We start from the raw sequence: 22,688 nt of genomic DNA on the forward strand, positions 1-22,688 counted from the left end.
TTTTTTGAAATATGGACTGGGGACTGAACATTTTGAAACTTGAGTGCTTACATACTAAAGTTAGCATACCCTTTAAGCACTAAGTTTCATGGTTGCCTCAAATATTGCAATTACAGGCCTTTTTTCTCATATATTACATTTAGTGAACAGTGACTGGCACTGCTAGAGTGCATTCAACTGAAATACTATCCCAAACTGAGCCCTTATTAACTACGACAGTATGTTATGGCTGACAAGTTACCATTCCTTTGAATATAGAAGCACAGATGGGGAGGAGTCATATTACATAAACATCGTCTGCTGCTTCTGAGCGGGACAGAATCTGCCTTATACAGAAAGACTGGGAGAGGCACAGAGCCCCAAAATGAGTCAGTCTCCTTGGGCCAGACGTGCAGATGTTGTTGTCAGCGCCAAAGAAAGCATTTATAAACACTTAGTCATTGTGAGTCAAACAGTGCGAAAACAAAAACATATAGGCACTTTTCTCACAACACCGTTACCCACAGGCAGACACATTAGACCTGTTATTTACCTTTAGCTTTTCTAAGAAACTGTTCTCTAGAATTGATGGTATTGGAAAACACTTACGCTAAGCAGTGCTTATAGCTTAATTTATTTGCGTCAGTGCTACTTCCTGCGCTGGAGAACTAGCTGAAATAGATGCACTCATTAGCAGAAATGGATGAACTCATTGATGCCTTCTGATATATCACATGATCTTTCTGCTTTGTAAAGCCTGGCCTTAATCAACAGTCTAGCAAATAACATCTACTGCAAAAAGCAGCCCATCATTAATATAATTATTTACAAACTATAACTAAGATACAGATGCTCTGGGATTTGGAAACACAAATGGAACTGCCCAGGTCCATTCTCTTCCAGAGAGGTTTTAAAGACGGTCTTCCTTCAAATGAACAATCCAACCCAACCCCCATGGACAACCACAGAAAGGACTCCACAGCTCCGATGCTGATAAGAATCCTGAGGGACACACAGCCATCCTCTCATTATCTTAAAGGTCAGCAGGATCTACAGACAAAAAGGGGGGTATAAATCCCCACAAAGACTACACTGGGAATCAGGAGTGCTAATCTAGTCAATAAACTTAGTATAGATTTACAATCAACAGTGGTGTCGTTAACTGACCTGGGTAGAAAATTCTTGTTTAAGCTGGCCTAAGAATGACCAAGATTCAAGATCACTGCCAAATCTTATGTTAAAGTAGACATGTGCCAAAGATTTTATGCTGTAAATATCAACTAAAATAAAAGATGGGTAAACAAATTTTAAAAATATTGTGCTCATGGTTGTTCATATATGATGTGTATTAGAAATAAAATAAACATGCTCCAACATAAAATACAGCATAGAACACACTAGTACTTGTACTGTACCAACATAACTTTATCCGCTTTAACAATTTCCGCTAACCCCCTTATGGCATTTGCTATGTTATTTGTCACGTTATGCTAATGCCAATCTAATGGTGGTGTATATTCACTTTTTCACACTGAGTTCAATACCATACATAGACATTCTAACACATAGGTTGTAACATAAAGCTTGTAACATACATTCCAGTGACATATTTTTATCATCCATATATGCTTTGTAGTAATAACTGAATATTACTGGATTAGTCTGTTAGCCTTTTAGCATTCTGTCAAGCTGGTTGATAAAAAAAAAACATCTAATTCTTACTTAGGGACATGTTTAGTTTTCTTTTTGTTTTTTTTATCCATATACTCACAATTTGTAACTGGAGACATACATACATTGTGAGATCCTGCATTGTTTCCTACTCTAAGCTGGGCAGGACATTCATTTTTCAGCTTAAAGAGTGCTTACTGTGGCTGCGCTCGCTGGCATTGTTTACATCGGTGAGCTAACTTTCTTTATCAAGAATTCTTAAGAAAACTACTGAGTTTACCACTATATAAGGCAACAGATGGCCACACTTGGTTCAGAAGTGACTGCAAGGCTACCGCAAACGTGACACACTTAACACCCACAGGCTAAGAATCTACATAAATCTGTCAACAGGGTGTGAACACAGCAAACACTGACATATTAACAGTCAAACACAAACTGCTACAAGGGGAGGCCTTGATGTGGACAGTTTTCACTGTTACTTCTGGAGATTGGGTTAAAATACAAGTCAAGCCCTGAACTTTACTATATAAAATAAAGATTTTAGTATTTGGCCATGGGGGGAAGAATTTCCACTATGTAGGTCACTGGCTTTAATTAAGCTACCATTTGAGGTCAAATGTGGAAAGTTACAATTGTCTTATGCAACCGACCAGCGGAACCACCTTTTATTTCTCTTCACTGCTTCTCAATTCCTGTCTTCTCTCACTCCTTATCATTTCACTCCATGCTCCTCACTCCGCTTGTTCTCTTCTCTTCTTGCCTTTATCACCATTCTTCACACTTCAAGTCTTCCTTACCTCTGTCGCTCTCTTACACACCTCTCATCTTAGCCATTCTATCTCTCCTCTCGTTCCTTTCCCCTCTCTTTCCCCTGCAGTCTTATATAAGTGCTTATACATTGCCATTACCTTGAAGCACTTTCCTCACCTCTTCTACACTTTTCCAAATGCTCTTTTTGATGCTCCCTCTGAAGCACAGCAGGCACTACTCCAGGTCACCTTCTTAAAAAAAAACGCTCAGGCAACCACTACCCTCTTTTAAGATTAGTTACATCACACAATCAAAGGCTTGTGCTAAATTTAAATCACAATAAAACTCTAAATGCCAACTGTGCAGACAGGTTCAAGCAAACTTAATTTCTAAGGAGACTGATTCCATTTAAAGATAAGGAAATCAGTGGAATAAGCTTTTAAAAAAATCCAATTTAAAAGTTATCGTGTAAAGTCTGACTCGCAGGAGATTAAAACTCATTACTCGGGGTTAAAACCACTGCCTAAAGCTTAGATGCCGTTTGATTATACCCCAGAAATTCACTTGCTCACTGTAAACTGTCTGCTAGCCATCCACTTACATACTCAGCACAGACACACAAAGACACACAACACACACATACACACGCTAACACACACTTGCCTACATGCATGGTTACAGCTACAGTGCAGCCATCTCAGGAGAGGACATAATAGATGCCAAAACCTCTTCATTACCATAAATTGAGCAATGTAATCTAATCCTGTGCGTGAATTTGAAATTAAAATGAAATGCAACCTCCTAGTGCCTCACTGAAAAGCCTGCTTCCTTTCTGTCTCTTTTGCTCACTTTGTCTTTTTCGGATGTAAAAAAGTGAAAGATAGGGAGAAGAATCTAAGATGTAATGGATTTTTTCCAATCAAAACAAATGAAAGATATGAACAATTGTTATGATAGTTCCTATTGATATGATAATGCACGCACAAGAATTGTAACTAAAAAATGCATTACAAATACAAGACTCTTAATATGTTCACTTTAATAGACCGCGCTTAGGGTCAGGTTAGGAGTCTTCTGTGCCTCAGAGCCATCAGACTGCAGACCTCTGAACTTGAGCTGGGAGACGTCAGAGGTCAGATTATATTGGTCTCTTCGACTTTCCTTTCTCAAATGTCTTAAAGGGCACACCACAACCCCTGCTGATTTTCCCACAAATTAACTTTCATTTAAGTTGTGTTCAAACTAACCAGTGAACAGGACAGTATATATATTACGCATATTATTATACATACACTCTTAAAAGTGGAGTTGCCATAAATGGACTTTTGGAGTGATGCCACAGAACAATGGTCAGTAACCCTACTCCTGGAGATCTACTTTCCTGCAATAGTTTACCCATAGGGAAAAAAAAATATCTCTGTAGTTTTTTTCTAGACAGCAATGGACCTCATGTATCAATATCTTCCTAAGTTTTTTCTTAAACTTGTTCTTGAAAAAGGTTCTAAGAAAAAGTGAGATTCATGATGTGTTCTTAAACAGCAGAACTGTTCACACCTTTGTGCTCTTGACTGTGTGTAGATTATGTTCTTACCTATGAACAAATGCCAAATATGAAAACATTGGTGAATGTCCCCATTGGTGAAACACTGGTGAATTGGCCCAATGAGATCAGATGGAAACCCAATGGGAGACTCCTAAGTCTTCTGGTGCTCAGATTTATTTTTCTGAGAAAAATACCTCTCGCGCCTGTCTCCTTGAGTTTTAGTAGAGATCTCAATAAAGTCACAAATCGTGCTTAGATTTATTTGCAACTATGCTCTTACCTCTCCTTCTTCCTCCTGTATCTCATGTCCTCTTTTTGTCTAAAGCTATTTATTCTATGGAATTTTGAGAGAATTACCATTTTGTCTATAGAGCCATCAATGACCAACATTTGAGCAATTAATTTTTTCCTCTGAGAAGTTCTAACCTGCATCTACTGTCATGTGGACACTGCATTATCATGCACGCCATGTCAAATCTAGAAGACACACGCATCACCAAGTTTTGACCAAGTTTTGAGTTCTCTGTATTTTCTTTCAGTGCACTTGCAATCAGATTCATCCACTCGGGGAGGGGGTCCAAAGCGCACATTTTCAATTAAGATGGCCCCAAAAACTACACAGTGTAGCTTTAACATGTTGCCCCCTCCTTACCTAACACTAACACATCTGATTCAGCCAGTCAAGGAGTTCTAATGAAGTTAATTAGCTGGATCAGGTGTGGTAGACTGAGGTTGGAACTAGACTCTGCAGGAAGGTAGATCTCCAGGACCAGGGCTGGTCTACTGCAACAGAAGAACCATTCTTGTTTCCTTAAAAAACCTTTCAATGGATTGTTGTAAATGGGATGTGTGTGTGTGTAAAGAAGGTTCAATATCAATTAAAGTTTTCCTTAGAACGGTACGTCTAACCCAAGAAACATTTTTAAAAAATGCACACATTTAATACAAGGCTGCTGTTCTCATCTACTGTTTCGATTCTTCAGATTAGCTGACTTAATGCAGCATTTATTGACTTATCACACTAATCCCAGACTCAAGAAAAACAAACTCTATATCATTAACTAAAAGCATACAGTAAAGCCCAGAGACTGCAGAGCGCTTTGCTCAAGTCCCCTGACTCATTTAAGTGAAACAGGCAAAAAGCATAGAAATGATGTTTTGTTTTTTAAAGAAATTACTAATGTGTTTTGTAAAGGAAAACAGATATTGCCAAGAGACGGACTCGTAGAAACACAAGCCAATATCAATGATAGAAGTAATAGAGGGGTGGTGCAGAGGTGGGTATTAACTAATTACTTTTACTCAGTTACATGCACTTAAGTACAGTTTTAATGGATTTGTGCTTCTCTCAGCATGGTCAAATGAAGAAAGTGTATTTTTGACAAAAGGTATCTACTTTTTTCTCAGTTGAACTTTAGCCTTTCTTGCTGATGTTACTGATTGCATTTGGTTTCATTCAGTTCTGTTGGTTTAACAATTTGACTGCTTTGCTCTTGCTCACATTTCTGACCTTAGAACTTTATCATTTCACTTTAGAAAAAACAAAAACTAATTCTTAGCAAATCCATCCATTACTGGATGGATGTACTATACTATAATGTCAGAAAGGGTACACTGTCAGAAAAAAGGGTACTGTCCAGACACATTTTAGTCCCCCAAGGTTCAAACAATAAAAAATATATTCTCAAAGACACAACAAAGCCCTTAAGGTTATATTGTGTTTCTTTACAAGGGAAAACGGGCCTACTTGGGGGTCATACCTAAGTACATTAGTACAGTAGAACAACCATGAAGGTAACAGAGACTAGCAAATAGTGTAAGTTAAAACCAAAGGCTGCCCTACCAAGCAGAGGATACATCCAAGCAAGAGAACAAAAGCACTCTTTCTAGGTGTACCCCTTTTTTGATTTTTTGGCTAGGCTACGTCAGTCACTGTTTCACTGAAGTAACAATATTTAATATTATTTAATATTTAACAATAGTTGTATATGGGTTTAGGCAACAACCTCTGGGCTGGTGCAGTTCTTCTGAAAATTGAGCAAAAGATCATTTTTGGAGCAGATTCACTCCTACGTCACAGCCCATGTGGTCTCAATATATATATCAGCTTCCTGTTCTTTTATGTGCTAGTTGTATGCTGCTCTACTTATTTTTGAATGTGCTTTTGGGATGAAAGTGTAAGTCAGGTCAGGGATCTGAATGGTCACATGGCAGGGTCAAGTGATTAGTGTTTACTCATCAAGTGTGCGGAGGCGTGCAGCCATTAGCTCAGTAATGGCGGGCTACATACTCACTGTTCTCCCAGACCTGATGATGTGCATTGGGGAGAGAGCTGCTGGGAATTGGCTATGACTATACTGGAAGATAATAGGGCAGGAAATGGTTAAAAAAAAATCTTGACTGGAGTCAATTCATCAAATGGCCTGGAGCCTTTTCCCCTGTCCCAAGACCCATTAAAGTTAGGACGTGATCTAAATTCTTAGCCATCCCTCTGTCCTCTGTCTCCTCTTTTAACATCTCTCTACTTCACTTTGACCTGCTTGGGAAAGTACTTAGACTTGAAAAGTCCAAAAAAGGTTTTTGGGGTTCCTTTTGGCCTCTGGCTGCAGTCCGTGACCGTGTACGAGTGTGTATGTCCTGACCTACATTTCAAGAACCACAGCAGACGAGACAGTGAGGGAAAACGAGTCATCACATGGGGTTAACACAAACATATACCCTGCCAAGTGACATTAATGCGAGCCCTGAGTCTCTGCAGAAACCAAATCTATCCTCCAAGGCTTCCTTGCTGCCATTCTCAACAGAACTCCATGGTTATTTGTCAGCATTTGGCTAATCAATCAGCCTGTGATGGAGGTACCTGGCCTGTTTTTCCCTGTCATGTGATCTACAACTGAAGCCATTTACAGTCCGTCTAACGTCCAGCACATTTCCTGCACTGTCCGGGCTGCCTTCCCAGAATCAGATGAAATCTCGCACAGTAATACAGCTTCCTCCTATTAACATTCATTAGGCAGCTGGGCCCCATGCAGCAACATAAGCATCATTGTTGTCTTTATGAAAATAACAGAGAACATTAAACCCTTAGGAGTCACAGTTCTCACCAGTAATAATTATGTATCAATATTAATCATTTCTAACAAGAAGCTTGAGAAAAACAAGCATGGAAATTCTGTCAAATGTGCATATTCTAAACTTTCAATTGATATGTTTGTGTTTGTAAGTAGTAGATAAAAATTTTGATTATGATTTGAATTTGATGAAAAGTTATCATTGTGAGTACGATCTTGTTCTGCAGAAAGAAAAACCTTACATGTTTAATATGTTTTTGTCACTGCTTGACATTAAAACGACTGGAAGAAAGCTGCAAGTGCAGTTTTGAACTTGTTAGTACACAATGTAAATGTAATTTGTTATGTAACTATGTAATTAAGTATGTTATTGAATAATTATATTCGAATGGTGTATTTGAATGTATAAATTAATGTAATATCTCTTGACTTCTAAGGGTTAAATTTGGCTGCACAGTTACTCTCTTACTCATACATCTTTCAACTGCCTTCAACTACAATAAGGAATATTTCTCATAATATACCAGGGCTGTCGTCCTCAATCTTTATTAACAAAGAGTATATTTCATCAAAAGCTGGCAGCACAGTGACAGCTGAAGAATGGGCTAAGCTAATGTTGCCAAGTAGCGTGGCAACTGTCTGTTCCTGCTGAGAACCAACGGCTAAGGCTTTGAAGCCGACAGATGAGCAGTACGCTACATATGCTGTACGTGTCCTTATACATGTCCTTGTTTTAGCCTCTAAACTTCAGAATTCCCTATGCTAGTCAGAGACTGCACCTCTACTTCTTCCTTCAAAACTCCCTTGAAGACTTTTCTTGTTACTTTGTAGTACATGTTTTTTTTTATATTTGTGAAAGACACTTTATAAATAAAACATCTTATTTATTATAGTTGTATCCATACATTCCCAAATGTCATGTCTTGGCAATGCGTTTTCAAGCTGAATGGGGAAACTTACTGATTGCGTTCGACTTCCAGCACCAGCTCCAGATCCCGTGCTGAGACCAGAATCTCACCCCTCACTGGAAACTGCTCCTACACACATAGAGCATACAGACATGGGCATACAGACATTTTAACACAAGGGAAGGTGATAAGGCAGAGTTCTAACATGATGATACTTTAAGGCATTTTCAGAATACACAATAGGCATCATAATATTTTAGTTAGATCAGACAAAATGCTGCAGCAAAACAATAGTGCCACATTAAAAAAAAAGGTTATGAGAAACTATGAGTACAAAAGCTTTTGTTTAATTCAACAACTACTGATCTGCATTTGGTAAAAATGAATTAACATAAAGGCACAATGGGCTGACATCCAATCAGCTACTTGTTACTACAGAGTTTATGTAGCTACTACACTGGTAGTTGTTGTTTAAAGTAGAGGTATACAATATTTATTGATATCTTGACCAATTACACCACATTGCGTTCCAATACACTTTTCTGATCATATTGTGGATATTGTCAGTACTTAAAGAACACTGAAAAACTGCATGAATCATTACAAAGACAGCATAAGTTTTCCTGTTAAATTGGATTTAGTGCAGCACAGTCTGTGAAACATTAAAAAAATCACTGTACTCATAGTTTTTGTCATATTTTTTATTGTAGCACTACTAAAAAAAATAGTGGCACACTTTTTTCATTATTTTTAAGATATATACTGATGTTGCTGACAATATTGTTGACACCCATGAAATAATCAGAAAAAAATATTGTGGCATAATTTATCATGAGAACATTAACATGTTGTCATATTGCCCACCCCTTTGTTAACACTCACAATGTCGTTATAGGATAACTGACATATGATATTATTCAACTTATAATGTCAAAGTAATCAATGATTTCACTTGTAGGCGTAGATATGAACTTGTTGATTCCATAACTGACAGTTATTGTTCGCTTTATTGTTATCTTTTCATGAGTGTTCAAAGAGTGTCGCTACAATATACTGTCTTCAGTCATTTTGATCATTTTATGTCCTGCACAATGCATAGTGTGTAGTGGTGGGAGAGTTGGAGCAGCAAACAGTTCCATGAAAAAAAGAGAGCACAAAATGGGGTGATGGGATTTTTGTGGGAATTTCAGTCATTGTGGTTGGAATACTAAGGAGCCTCTCCTGACCCAGCACAGTCAGATCATTTTGTGATTCCACCAATAAAATGCCTGCTGGAAATGTGCAGCAATTCCAGTGGGTCATGCAATAACGGCCTTGATAATTATAGTTATCATACTGTGTTGTAGTAGATAGATATGATTACGTACAGTTATAGGACAGACATCCTTTATAACAGAGCTGAAAAAACAAATTAATTGCAAGCTACAAGAAAAGAGTGCTAACTAGCAATACACTTATCTGATGAACCTAAAAAAGGGCTTGAAGAAAGGTCTTAAAGGGTTTTTCAACATAATCTGTCAATATGTAATATCTATAACATAAGGTCAATTACTACGGACAGTAATTTCAATGTGTTTCCCAGTACTTAGTAAAAAAATAAAATAGTCATTCACTGGAAACACATTTTCTGTTTTTTCTAAGTGAAAGAAAATCTTTGTACACAGTAACTGCCCATATACTGAAGATGTGGCAGAAAAACTAGGTTGACAGCCGCTGGAGTATACCTTTAACCTCAAAATACTCCAAACTCATGCTCACAAGTTTCCAGAGCTGTGCCAAAAATGTAAGACTCAGATGGGCTTTTCTATTCTCCTTCACTGCATGGCGTGACTACCACTTTCTACTCAACAGTCCACCTAATTTGCTCTGGTTTAGTAGAGTAATGGAATACATTATGGCGAATAGAATGAGGCAAACATTTGCTCTGGTACGCCTCTCACACTCATATTTAGTGAGGGCTGCCTCTCTAATGAAGCATTTTTGGAAATAGACATTGAGCTTAGCACAGTTGGTTAAGTGTGTAACTGGAGTAATCTGATGGGTTGGGATCCTAATTAATGACCATGCCCTCCTCTTTCTGGTCTGCTTTGCACACTCATTTGGACAGGACTTTTTGCTTGAGGCAGCGGAAGTAAGGTTTTTTGAGCTTCTCAGCACTAGAGACACCCATTTGAGAGAAACTCTTAACTGACATCCATTAGTCCAGGTTGTGTTCAATTAAAAAAGGTACTCCTAAAAGCTAATTTTATCATTTGACCCAAAGTTTCATTACACACTTCTACGAACAGCTCAACCAGTTTGCATTGAAGTCCCTGTAGTTACTGAACAATAATCCTACGTAACAAGCCTGGGATTTTAAGGGGTTAACTGTACATATTAGGACAACATTACACAGCTGCAACCTTGACGGACTGTGCTGCGCTGAAAAAGAATCTCTGGTGGAAATGTATATTGGCCACACTTTATTTCGATAATCACCTAGAGGTTTAGATTCTGGGCTGAAGTTAAGGTTAGTGTTAGGTTTAGATCAAGGATTAGATTTTATAGAATCTATTATATTCAAATGAAAGTTCAGTTAATATTTAATAATTATTTAGTTGAATAATATGTAAAGGCAATGTGTGCATCCACAAAGCATCTATAGCAGACTCTGTCAAAATAAAGTGGTACAAATATATCTAATTAAAAGACTTGTCAACATATTTTGTTAACCTATGGGTTCCTGTATGTATCAATGAGTGCCAAATAGCAATATGTGTTGCTTAAAATGAGAGATTTTGGCAGTTTTTTTCTTTGTTGGATTTAAGCTGGGTGGGACTATGTTGGAAGCTGCAGAGGTCAAGTGATCCCTCAAACCAATCAGAATAAGAGCATATTTTGCATAAGCAGGCCTTTAAAACAGAACCACCCCACACAAACCACAAGTCTCTTTAGTAGTGCCTGACCAACTACCAATGAGTAACCTATCTAGAATTTTAGAACCAATCCTTAAATGTGATAAAATCACTGTTAAGCTCTACTTTACGAAATGTCAGTCCCACAATTTCACAAAATGTAAAAATTGAGTTTTGTAGAGCACCTTGATGGAGGTGGTCTTTTTCCTTCTCTCCCACTAACGTGGCTGGATGTTAGAGCTGCTTGGCAGAGAGCTCACATTCTACAAAGTTTGTTGTATCACCACAGATACTGCAGTCACTCCTGGTTGAACAGAACTTTACCCCTGTAATCTGATATCTTACACAAACTCAAATTTCAACTTCTACCACAGAATAAAAGCTGCTGAAGGGTTGTTTATGTTGCCGTGGCCATTCAACCCTCATTTAGCATGCAGTGTGAAATGCTTATACAGTCCTTATCAGGCAGGATTTTTCTCTTGCTGTTCACTTCATTTAAATTATGGTCCACAATTTTTTTTTAAAAAGTCTGACTACATATATACGGTATATAACAATGAAAACCCACTGAAACTAGCAGGCTCATTACATCCAATTACTATTTGCAGTCTGTGGTCTTTGAGAATCGCCCCAGGAAAACAGAACCCAATATGTTTTTTATTAACTAATTTACCATGCTCACGTATTATAATGTTGCTCTCCAAATGCCATGACCAAGACACATTGACAACAAGGTTTTTTAGTATCAAAACAACCAAAATTAACATGGACTGTGAGGGGAAAAAAAGTGTTTTCCCCACTCATCAACCAGAACAAAACATTGCCTTTCAGGCAAAAACTGACTTATTTTAGTGCCAGCAATACACTTAAACTCAGTCATTATGAAAAACAAGCCACTGTAGAGAGCACACGAGCACTAGCTGCTAGCTATTCCGTTCCTCTTTGCTCTATATGCATTGCATGTGGTTAGCTGTGCTAGCTGATAAAAAGAGCGCCATTGAGTAGGAGGCTGAGGGTTTTCATCAAACATGTATCCCTTTTCCAAGAAGCCCCCATCAATAGACAAGCTCTTCCCCCCTCCGGCCCTCCAGCCTGGAGAGATACAACAAGAGAGGAGGATAGAAATGCTTTCGAGCCAGCAGCAACCAAAATGCCTAGAACATTCTATAAACAGCCTCACTATGGACAACCCAGACTTGACTGAGCTGCAAGTGAATTATCAGGGACAAGTCTAAACATGTTTTTTAAGGATGATCTCCTTGCTATAATGCTGGTATGTCAGATTAAGGTATGAGATTACCTGTGTTGTAGGCCTACCATAGCACAGCAGTGCTTAAGGTTTTAATCCTATCAAAATGTGTGCTTCATGAAAATGATCTAACTTTTATTTTTTGAGATACAGTATATCTCATAGGCCTTCACGCAATGCACATGGAGAGAACTTTGAGAGTTAACTCAGGCTAATAGCACTCCCTAGGACAGTATTTAATATAGAGATGCATAATTAATGTCAGTTTAATGCGCTGAAAGTACAGCGCTGTATATTTAGATCTAAGTGAGAATATTATGGGCTGAAGAGCCCGGCTCAGTGGGATAAGAGGAGAGAGGAGATGGAGAAGCCTTGAGAGCAATTCAGGCTCGAACACAAACTGGGAAAAGGTTGAGATGGGGGAGAGCGAGGGAGGGAGAGAGAGAGAGAAAGAGAGGGGGGAGATGAGATCGTACCTTGAGTATGCAATCACTTAGTGATTCTAAGAGGCCTCACAGTGCTGGAGGAGAGGGGGAAGAAGGGATGTGATGGAGGAGGTGGAAGAGGATAAGAGCAGGGGAGATTAGAAGAGGGTCTCGAGTAGGGATGGTACGGTTACCTGTCTAAATACTGAAGTATAAAACCCAAGAAAGACCAGACTAATTAAAATTCCGATAACGCTGATTACTGTCACAGCGTCACAGTGGAAGAAAATAGCCTAGCACTACAGTCTTCTGGCAAAACATGGACCAAGATGACATATTTATATATTTAGAGTACAGTACACAGACGTAGTTCTGATGATACATTCTTTCACATATTTTGGGAATGTCCTGAGGCTATATACTTTTGGAATTACATAAATTCTGTTTTACCTGGCCTAATCTAAATGAACTACACATGTAATCCATGCACATGTACTATGAATTAATCCAAATCTTGGTTTAAGTTGTAATACAAAGTAAAATGTTATTTGCATCACATGTCTAGACTTTATGCAGCATTTGAACTGCAAGACAAACTCAATTAAGGTGATGAATGTCCTTGTAACTTCCATTACTTTTTGCATTTTTTCCCCCTGGTTTTGTCTCAGTTGTCAGTTGCTCTTGTTTTACTGTTTGTTTTTGTTTTGTTGAGGTGCTAAAATTTTAACATAAAAAACTTTTGATAACAAAAGTGTTGCTGACAATACTTTCATATTTCTTTCAACTGTAGACGATTTTCTGAGATTCATTTAAAAAGTCTATCAATATAATATGGTGAACTGATTTTAATGTCTAATGTTTAATTTTTGCCCTTATAAAAGCCAACTACTGCGAAACACTGGCATTTTCACTTACATTCAATTTGCTGGTCACAGTGTGTATTAGAGCATTTTGAACACTTTGAGTATATTGTAACAATATGGTAGTAATACAAAAATGGTAATAATTTTTGTCACAGATATTACAATCAGACCATCTCATCCCTAAAAGTTGAAGAGACATTGGTTGGAATAAGGGCTATGCAAAATATTGTTTGTTAATCAGTGCAACCCTGGCCTGTGCAATGTGATATTGCAAATGGCGTCCTCTTTTTTCACCATGAGCATCCTGACCAGCCTCACATCTAAAGCAGGGGTGTCCAATCTTGTGTGCAAAGGGCTGATGTGGCTGCACGTTTTTGTTCAACAAAGTAGGAGCATGCATGGTCAACTGTTTGAAGACTCAACTGATTAAACAAGTGGAATCAGGTGTGCTTCTGCTTGTTTGGAATGAAAACCAGCAGTCACACCAGCCCTTTGTACACAAGATTGAACACCGCTGATCTAGATGAATTTATATGGTTGTTAAGATAAATGAAGCCATTCAGGTGATCTGACAAACACTACATAAATCATTTTGGTCAAAACTAAAGCAGGTGGATTTCTATTTTTACCATATCACATTATATCACACCAAGGATTGACCAACGTGTTTTTAATATACTGCAAGGCATATCACAATTACAATATGCAGCATAATGGTACTGTGTCCATATTGTACAGCCCTAGAATAAAGGGTGTGAGGTGGGGTAAAGATAACTGACTGGAATTATTCTTCTTCCTGGTCACCAAATGACTTCCATATTTTGAGACATATTTTGCAGATGAGCTTTTGCGAAATCTCAGTTCGTATCGTCCTCGACAGACATCCAATCAACTACATTTAAAACAGAAATTGGAGAAAAATCATTTTCTCCAGCCACCACAACCAACACCTCAATGTGAACACACAGTCTGATGCGCCTGAATATTCTCCACTGCCAGGGGATAAATATTTATATGGGTGGACTCGGTCGCTCCACTGCTGACATGATTACGTCTGCATGACAAATGAAAGAGGAGTGCAGATCCGCAGAGCCTGGCGCCCAGTACAAGGTGCCCACTGACAGAGAGCACACACTGAGCTGTAGAGCCGCTTCACCAGCCTGAAGGACTGCACCCTGCTGGGGGAGCCATACTAGCGCTAAGCCACCTAGCCCAGCTGGAGCTCGCACAGCAAGAGAGAGGCACACTGCATAGACAAGAAAGGCTCCTTATATAGCACCAAAGATGCAAAAGCTCAATGATATATCCATGTCAGGTCACCACGCCCAATGCCAAGCATCAGCTAAAGGGTTACAGAGTCCCCAGTATTGGGCTGTGGAACAGTGGAACTGTGTTCTCTAAACTGACGGAGCATCATTCAATACCTTTGGGATGAGTTGGAGTGGTGTCCAACATCAGTACCCGACCTCATTAATGCTCTTGAGGCTGAATGCAATCAAATACTCACAGCATGTTCCAAAATCTAGTGTAACGCCTTCCCAGAAGAGTAGAGGTTGTAACTGCAGCAAAGGGAGGACAAACTTCCTACTAAAACCCTTCATTTCAGAACACAGAAGCAGGTGTCTACAAATCTTTAGACAAAAATATATGCATGGAAATCTTCCTCACGTTAATATATTAATGTTTCAATCCATATTATGATGAATGGAACAATAGAAATGCTCCGAAAATTACCTGGGATAAAATCTCAGTACATTATCACACATTAAAGTTAAGAACATTTTCTTCCTTTTCATATAAGCCTACCATTTCTGAGATACAAGGTTTTCTTCTGACAGTGGTTATATATATAAAACCTAATGTACTGAAAAATAATCCATTCAAAACATGCTCCCTGTGGAATCCCACGCTCGAAGCATCACTTTTAGAGGATCAGCAGTGTAGAACATCTCTTAGAGCATCAAAGAGGTAAACAGTCAAAGCAGGATGTAAAGTTAAAATGTAAATTCTGCAATGAGAATAAAGCACCAACCTACGCTGCCTTCTAGCTATCACAGTGAAAATACAAAAACACTCCTGCAATTTTGGGAGGTTTTATAAAAGGGCTGTGTATTGAAATGAGGGAGTAAGAGTGATGGGTATTCAGCTTTCACTGACGCTCATAGGTCACCTAAGTGGGTTGACAGCATGGGATCCTTTTTAAGATGATTAGGGGCAATTATAACACACAATAGCAGTCAAGGACAACTGAGAAATTTCATTAAAGGACACTCACACCACCCAATTACACTAAAACAACCCTCTCTCCTCTAACAGGCCACATAATTCTCTGCCCAAAACCACTCTCATTTACATAACCACCATTATTTTGTGTGTTCATAAGCTTGTGAGCAACACATACATAACATCTTAGCAAGATAGCTACTAGCCTACTTGCATAGTTTAGTCTTACAGTGCACAACATCCTTAGCACTAGAAAAACAGTGAAAAGGAGGGATTCTGAGTGAGGAAAATGAGAAATTATGTTCAGTTGGCATTTTGAAGTAGCTCAGCTGGAAGTCCGCTGAAGCACACAGAACAGTACCTGGTGCAGAGACAGTTCTGGCACAGACCTATTTAATATGACCTGTCTGCCATTGTCTGTCTTTGTTACTCCCAGATCATATTTACCACCGCCACCCCATGACATTCAGCCCTGCCTGACCCACCATCATTCATGCTTTGTGTTGCGCTGTCTCTAAAGAGAATTTCGAAGTGGAGAAATATGGCAAATTTGCACCGCCGTGTTTCCAAATGACACTGAAAAATGAGCCCCAACCCATCACCCTGCCCTAAAACCCAAGCCCAGATTCCGCCTCAGCACTATGTTCCTGAAGAAGCTGCTGCAGTGTTGGACCTCTGCTGCTCATTTGCCAGCAGCATTGCGCTTTTTCCACTGGTTTGTGGAACAATTTTAAATCAGCAGATCTGATTTAGGGCCTTCCGAAGGTATACAGCCTAACTCCAGACTCCTCAGAATAAAGAATTGTTGACTATTCTCACTACAGTCCAGAGTTTTTGCTGCATTTGAGAAAATCACATTTTTTTTAAGCGCCATGAAGGTGTTCTTGAGCAAAGCCACAGCAAAAAAAAAACTCTTTTGGTTTCTCTAAAGAGCCATGTTTGAGAAATAGATCTGTGAGTGTGTTAAACGATTTAAAGTTTACATAAGCTTCACATAATGAAAAAAAGTTCTACAACAAAACCAAGGGTTTTTCCAACAACCTTTATAGTTTGTGGCAGTTCTTTAAACTTTAAAAAGGTTATTCTTACTCACACATCCCCCTGACCATAATAGTTCTCTAAAGAAGAAGTTTTTTTTTTTGGGGAACCACAAGTGGTTATTCCACATTCTTTTTAAGAACCTTTTATGGCATCTCATTTTTAAGAGCATACTAGTGCTTACTGGAACTAGATAAAATAGGAAGCTATTAAAAAACAATCATTCATTAAAAATACATATAACACTATGCAGGAAAAGGTGTCCTCTCCGTGTAACATCAGCTTATGTACTGCCTTGTTTTACATAAAACATTATTTCATAGAGTGATATTACTTCAGCCAGCGGAACAGCATCCGTGATGCCATGCGAACCACCATGGTCACCACACCATCATGTTAGATATCACAATGGTCACAGTTAATCAATTCAAGAAGTTCCAATCCAACAAGTTTGTTAAAAGGGAAAAAAGAATGGAAAAATATCAAGAGGCCACTCAGGCTCTGCATTTTTGGGCCAATATGTGAAATGTTGTGGCCACTGACACCAGGCAGTAGACAATGTCTACCCCTAAATATTAACAGGTAAACTGCTAACCAATCATCACCAATTTGTCAAGAAAATAGTTTTTAATCAACGGTAATAATAATAATAACATTAACTTGAATAATCGTAGCAGCTCTAGACCTTACCAAGCACCTTGAGACTGCGTATGATGATATATATACTTGTTTATAACACTGTGGTTGTTACTGCCTTGCACCCTTTCCAAATAAACTCCTTGAGGAAATTAGCAAACATAGAGCATATCATGATAATTGTAGCGAAGCAAATGTTTAGCTAAGCTTTACATTTAGCCTCCAACAGTTCTGGAATATAGAGTGGGAGAGAAGACTGTGTGGGAGACCATACACACACATACACAACCTTGGCAGAAGGAGCACAGAAACATGTAGGCGACAGACACTGTAGGGCAGATTTAAAAGTCATCCCATTCACCTTGGTGTATTAAAACATCACCAAAGCTCTGAGCTGTCTTTTCAATGAAGCCTCAACTTTTGAATTCCAGTGGTCTCACAAAAAGATGAGATTGCATAGTCCTAACAGCTGCAATTCAAGCCCAATCACAGCCTGTCCATCTTCTTAGAAATGAGCTGCAATTCTACATTTTTTGGAGTGTTTCGTGAATAGTACTGAGTCAATTTAAGCACTTTAAAACACACACTGGCTTTATTCACTGAAACAATCAACAGCATTTGAGGCTGCTGTTATTCTGCTAACATTTCATAGCTTTCCTTAATAACTTGTGCAAAGACTCCAATGCAATAGGAAGCCTTTCAGTGACTAAAAGAAAACCTCATTCATTTCTCCCCTTACAAATCATAACCTCAGAAAAGTGGGTCGCTGCTTGACCTGCTTGACTTATCAGTGCAGAATGAGAAAGAGACAAAAAAAAAAAGAAAACATTACGTAAAAGTGCTGAACACTGGAATGGCCAGCTAGCTGTCCTTCGTCAAGCTCTATTAGCCTCCCGTGTATGTGTTGTGCATTCACTGGCCTCATTGCTACACTCCTCTCGTCACTTTATATAAGATTAGCTTGGCTTGCACAAAAGAGGCCTTTCAGCCAGTGCCCACAGACTTGCTCCAGTCTGTGTTATTCTGTAGCTTATCAATGCTGTTAATGACTGGGCCAAGCAGAGCAATGTAAACACAAACACACTTGAATGAATAAAAACACACTCACCACCGCATACACACACACATACACTTATTTACACAGAATAATACGCTAACACCGACTAGCCAGTTCTGAAACACATTTTTTTCTTTTGTGCAAAGCTCTAACATGAATACATACACGTCAAATGTGTTCAAGCTCAGGACCAGTGGAGGGAGTAAAAAAAACACACAACTAGAACACAGCCTCTTTTTTTCACTGCTTGTCCTGAGGAGCACAAACAGCGCCGGCCTGAACAACACATGAGCGTCTAAGTGGGGCATAACTTCAACCCTAATCCAAATAGCACCTCCACCGAATAAGATTTCCTGGACTGCTCATGAAGTGAAACCAATTCAGAGCATGGTAAAGGAAAGAGAACAGTGTTTGATGAGAAAGAAATGGACAAGGATTGAGAAACCAGAGAGTGAAGACCAAACAGGGAGCCATATATGTAGATAAGCTGACATGGAAGTACTGCTGGGCAGCAATGATAAAATTAACATATTGTATTAGATGATATTTGAGTTTATTTTAGTAAGTTGCTGAGTACTGCTATACTATGCTAAAAGAATGTCTTACATAGCTTGTTTTGAAGGGACATAGGGACTGTTTTGTTCTGTTTCTTTTAAAAATTACACCAAACGAAATATTACACAGTATTATAAACATCAACCAGAAATCAGATTTTCAAAAATAAAACGTATACTATTTCTTTAGATTTTTATCAGTGAGGAACCCTTAGGGCCTTCTAGGCCTGAAGAGAAGACTGCATGATATCTGTGGAATAAGTAAAAAAAAAAAAAAGTGTGTAATTTGTAGTTGATCTTTATTTAATAGAATCATCATTCTTTTTGCATTTAAACTCTGCAAGTATCATAGTACAAGTCTTTTTTTTTTGTTAAGATTTTAACAGTAGAATTAAAATCATGAAACATCAAACAGAAAATTGTCCATTTAAATTTTATCTCTGCGGTATCTAGGTAGATACAGCCAACCTTGCTTGCCTTTTGGTTAGGCCTTCAGGAGCTGGACAGACAGCCTTACCGATTAGATTAACTATTAACATAATTAGAATGTGACAGAGGAATCAACTCATCACATTTGATTTACATTTGGGTGGGACAAATTTTGGGAGAAAATCTTGCTGTAGGTCTTCTGGAAATCCTAGATATGCCCCTGACTGTAAATACCAATGGTAGCTTAACCAGGGTTCAGTTGTTTGAAATGGAAAACACCGGCAGCTTTTTGACTGGGCTCCTTACTGAAAAAGACATTGCAATGAAAATAACATATAATGTAACATATAATGTAAAAGTAACATATAATGAAATATATGTTAATGTCTGTTACCATCTTCAAATAAAGTATATAGAGCAAAAATGTTCATGGGAACGGTGTTTTCGTCCCAGTTTTTGACTGAGTTTTGACATTTATGGTCCAGACTGAGGGTCTCGCTCTAATAGTCACAGTTCACCACTGGATTTCATGCATTTTGAACAGTTCTATCAAAACAATCTGAAGCAAATCACATATATAGGTAACTTTTTGCTCTTTTGTTCTATTCATACTGATAAAACTAAGTATCAGTATTGCTGTGGAAAAACAATACCAATACAGATGATTTTATTGCCTAACACTAAACAGGAGAAGTGAAATAGGCTGAAAGAGAGAGGGGGTGGGGGGTGTATACATGCAGATTGCGGATGTCAAGAGTGCTTATTTTTGTTCCTCAGGTCTCTTCCCAAATAACCTTGCAGTCTGTCTTTCTTTTCTGCCTGTCTTTCTTTTTCTTTCTTTGGCTGGCTTTGGTCCCCTCTGTATACTGACTGCAGTAATGTTTATATATGATCATAGTTCCTTGCCAGTCACGTGATAAAACAACAAAAGTGAAAAGCTGCACTGATGGCTTTCCCTCTCTCCTCCTACCCATCCCTGTTCTTTCTCCTTCCGCCTCTTTTTTTCTTTGTCTGTTTATCTCCTACTCTTTCGTCTTCTTGGACCCTGGTCAACATTTCAGGGAAACAGAAAGTGGAAGGCAAGGCTATGATTCTATTTCATGTCAAAGAGAATTCTAAAGGGATCTGAGAAGCTGTGGGGTTGCAAGGGTACTAGGTTTTCAACTATTGAAGGTAAACCTCTGTTTTATTGATCAGAAAAAGTAAATAAGAACTATTATAACGCGTCAACTGTTATCAGTCAGTCTCTCATTTCCCCCAATAACTCAACATGAATGTAATCAAGACATGTTTTGATATTTGATGATACTGTCCTTCAATACATTGTCATTCTTTGATTTATGATGATATTGTAGTCTACAATGATGGTGGTGCAAATTAATGGAAAGCAAGGAGCTTGTCTTTGTTCCTTACGCTGTTTAATCTAGGAACATATAGTACTGTGCAAGTCAGACCCCACCCTGCATTTATCTAGTTTCCATTGTAAAGATCATTAAATACAGGTTTTTCATTTTTCAAAATCAGGTAAAATGAATAAAACATACATCTAATAGAAAATTACTCAACATAACCTCAACAACTAAATATACTATTACATTTTTCAATATTTTGTCATTATTGCAATTTTTGTTATTTTCAAAAGACTTTCTTTCAATTTTTCAAAGAAATCGGCAGGGACACAACCTACAAAGTTCAGTCTTAGAAGTTGGTTGCATTTTCTGCACCTCAGAATCCAAATAATCTCAAACACATTCAGTGAGGCTAAGGTCTGATCAGTCCATTGTTCTGAAAACACCAGCAGCTTCTTTGATTTACAGTTTCCTCTTTTTTGTCTGTATCCTTTTCTGAGTGACGGCTTTTTGACAGCTACAAATCCTTTCAGATCCACAATGCTGAGTTGTCTTGTAACAGTGGAAGGATGTACAGAAACATCTGTGGAAAAACCTCCAGTTTTGGAAACCTTAGACTTCCCCTTCTTTGTGCAAGTAAATTATCTTATATCTTCACAGAAATGTATCCTAAAAATAACTTGCACTTAATGTACATTTTGACTAGAAATTAAAATCCTAGGGAACACAACATAAAATATTAAAAATGTCTGTATGATACTAAAACTGAGTGTTGTAATAACATACCTGTCTAACAAAGACTGAATGAGAAAAACAACAAAAATATGATGGGTGTGGTTCTAATATTCTGATGAGCTTGTGTGATTAAGCACCCTCAGTCCAACACTCCCAGCCTTCTATGTCACGGAAGCAGAACTAACACAACAGCACTAGCAAAGTGGTGAGAAATGAGTGAAATGAGCTCTGCATAAACACTGGGGATTGTAGATGGCTCCACTCTGTTCATGACTCACTAGTAACATTATTCTGCTTTTAAAATACAATGTCTTAAAGAAGGTAAGGTTCTTGTTCACTTTACTGATATATTTGCTTCCAGGGAATGCTGGTGTGGCCTGCTGAACAACTGAATGAATGAACAGACAATCAAACAAACAGACGACAGGCAGATGGATGAGATACATTGATGGCCAGGTACGCATTCTAAATTAGCTTTCGCTTAGTCGTTGACTTTCTTTTTGTAACTTTCTCCGACTCAAACACAGAGAGACCATAAAGGAACTCAATTTTATTAAAGCCTCCAATCACATGGCTGACTGGTGTGGGAGGGACAACCCAAATCAGCCATGCAGGACAACCCAAATCAGCCATGTGATTGGAGGCTATAATCAAGATTAGGACTGCCCAGTTTACATTGAGAGAGAATTTTGGCCATGGGAAAAATTTTCACAGAACATAGACTGTACAGGTATACTGCATGCCAAAAAGATCAAGATTTAGCGTCATCGAGGGTTTAAAGAAATGAAGGGTGGCCTCTGACTTCTGCACAGCACTGTATTTATAAGTTTTATAACATAATAAGGGATGTTAAAAATAATACCGGTCATAAATGGTAGGTATGCATAACTGTAATTGCCCAAGGTCAGAATCAACTGATATTCACGCCTAACAAGTGATCATTAATCAGCCAATTCATTTTTATTTTGACCCATTATGACATAAATAATTCAAGCTAACTCTGTCACCGGACTTGTGGTCCTTATTAGTTTATTCATTTAGCACCAAATGTCTTGGCCACCGGTAAAAAGCAAATAAACAATTTCTAGTGTCTGATGCATTCAAAAAAGAACACTTTGACTACTTAAATTGGCCAAAAAATTAAAAATATAAATATAAAATGAAAAAATAAAAATAAATTAAGACATCCACAGGAAGATTAAATTGTCAGGAAAATTCACAGTCAGTATATTCCCAATAAATAATGCTCCATGTGAAACTGTATTTATACCCATGAATAGAGCAGAGTGAGGGAGGGAGTTAGAGTAAGGG

The 22,688-nt window shown here is 38.2% G+C and overlaps 1 protein-coding gene across 3 annotated transcripts in view; it reads right to left on the reverse strand.

Moving 5' to 3' along the window:
* The window catches only part of adam19a (ADAM metallopeptidase domain 19a), a 95,365-nt gene that overhangs the window by 55,540 nt on the left and 17,137 nt on the right, over nt 1-22,688 (reverse strand). For all 3 annotated transcript variants that reach the window (XM_036596592.1, XM_036596594.1, XM_036596593.1), the window contains exon 3: nt 7,978-8,054. In XM_036596592.1, coding sequence (XP_036452485.1) covers nt 7,978-8,054 — 77 coding nt within the window. The remainder of the gene's footprint in view (nt 1-7,977; nt 8,055-22,688) is intronic.

The sequence above is a fragment of the Colossoma macropomum genome, unplaced genomic scaffold (assembly GCF_904425465.1).
Source record: "Colossoma macropomum unplaced genomic scaffold, Colossoma_macropomum, whole genome shotgun sequence".
Lineage (NCBI taxonomy): Eukaryota > Metazoa > Chordata > Actinopteri > Characiformes > Serrasalmidae > Colossoma > Colossoma macropomum.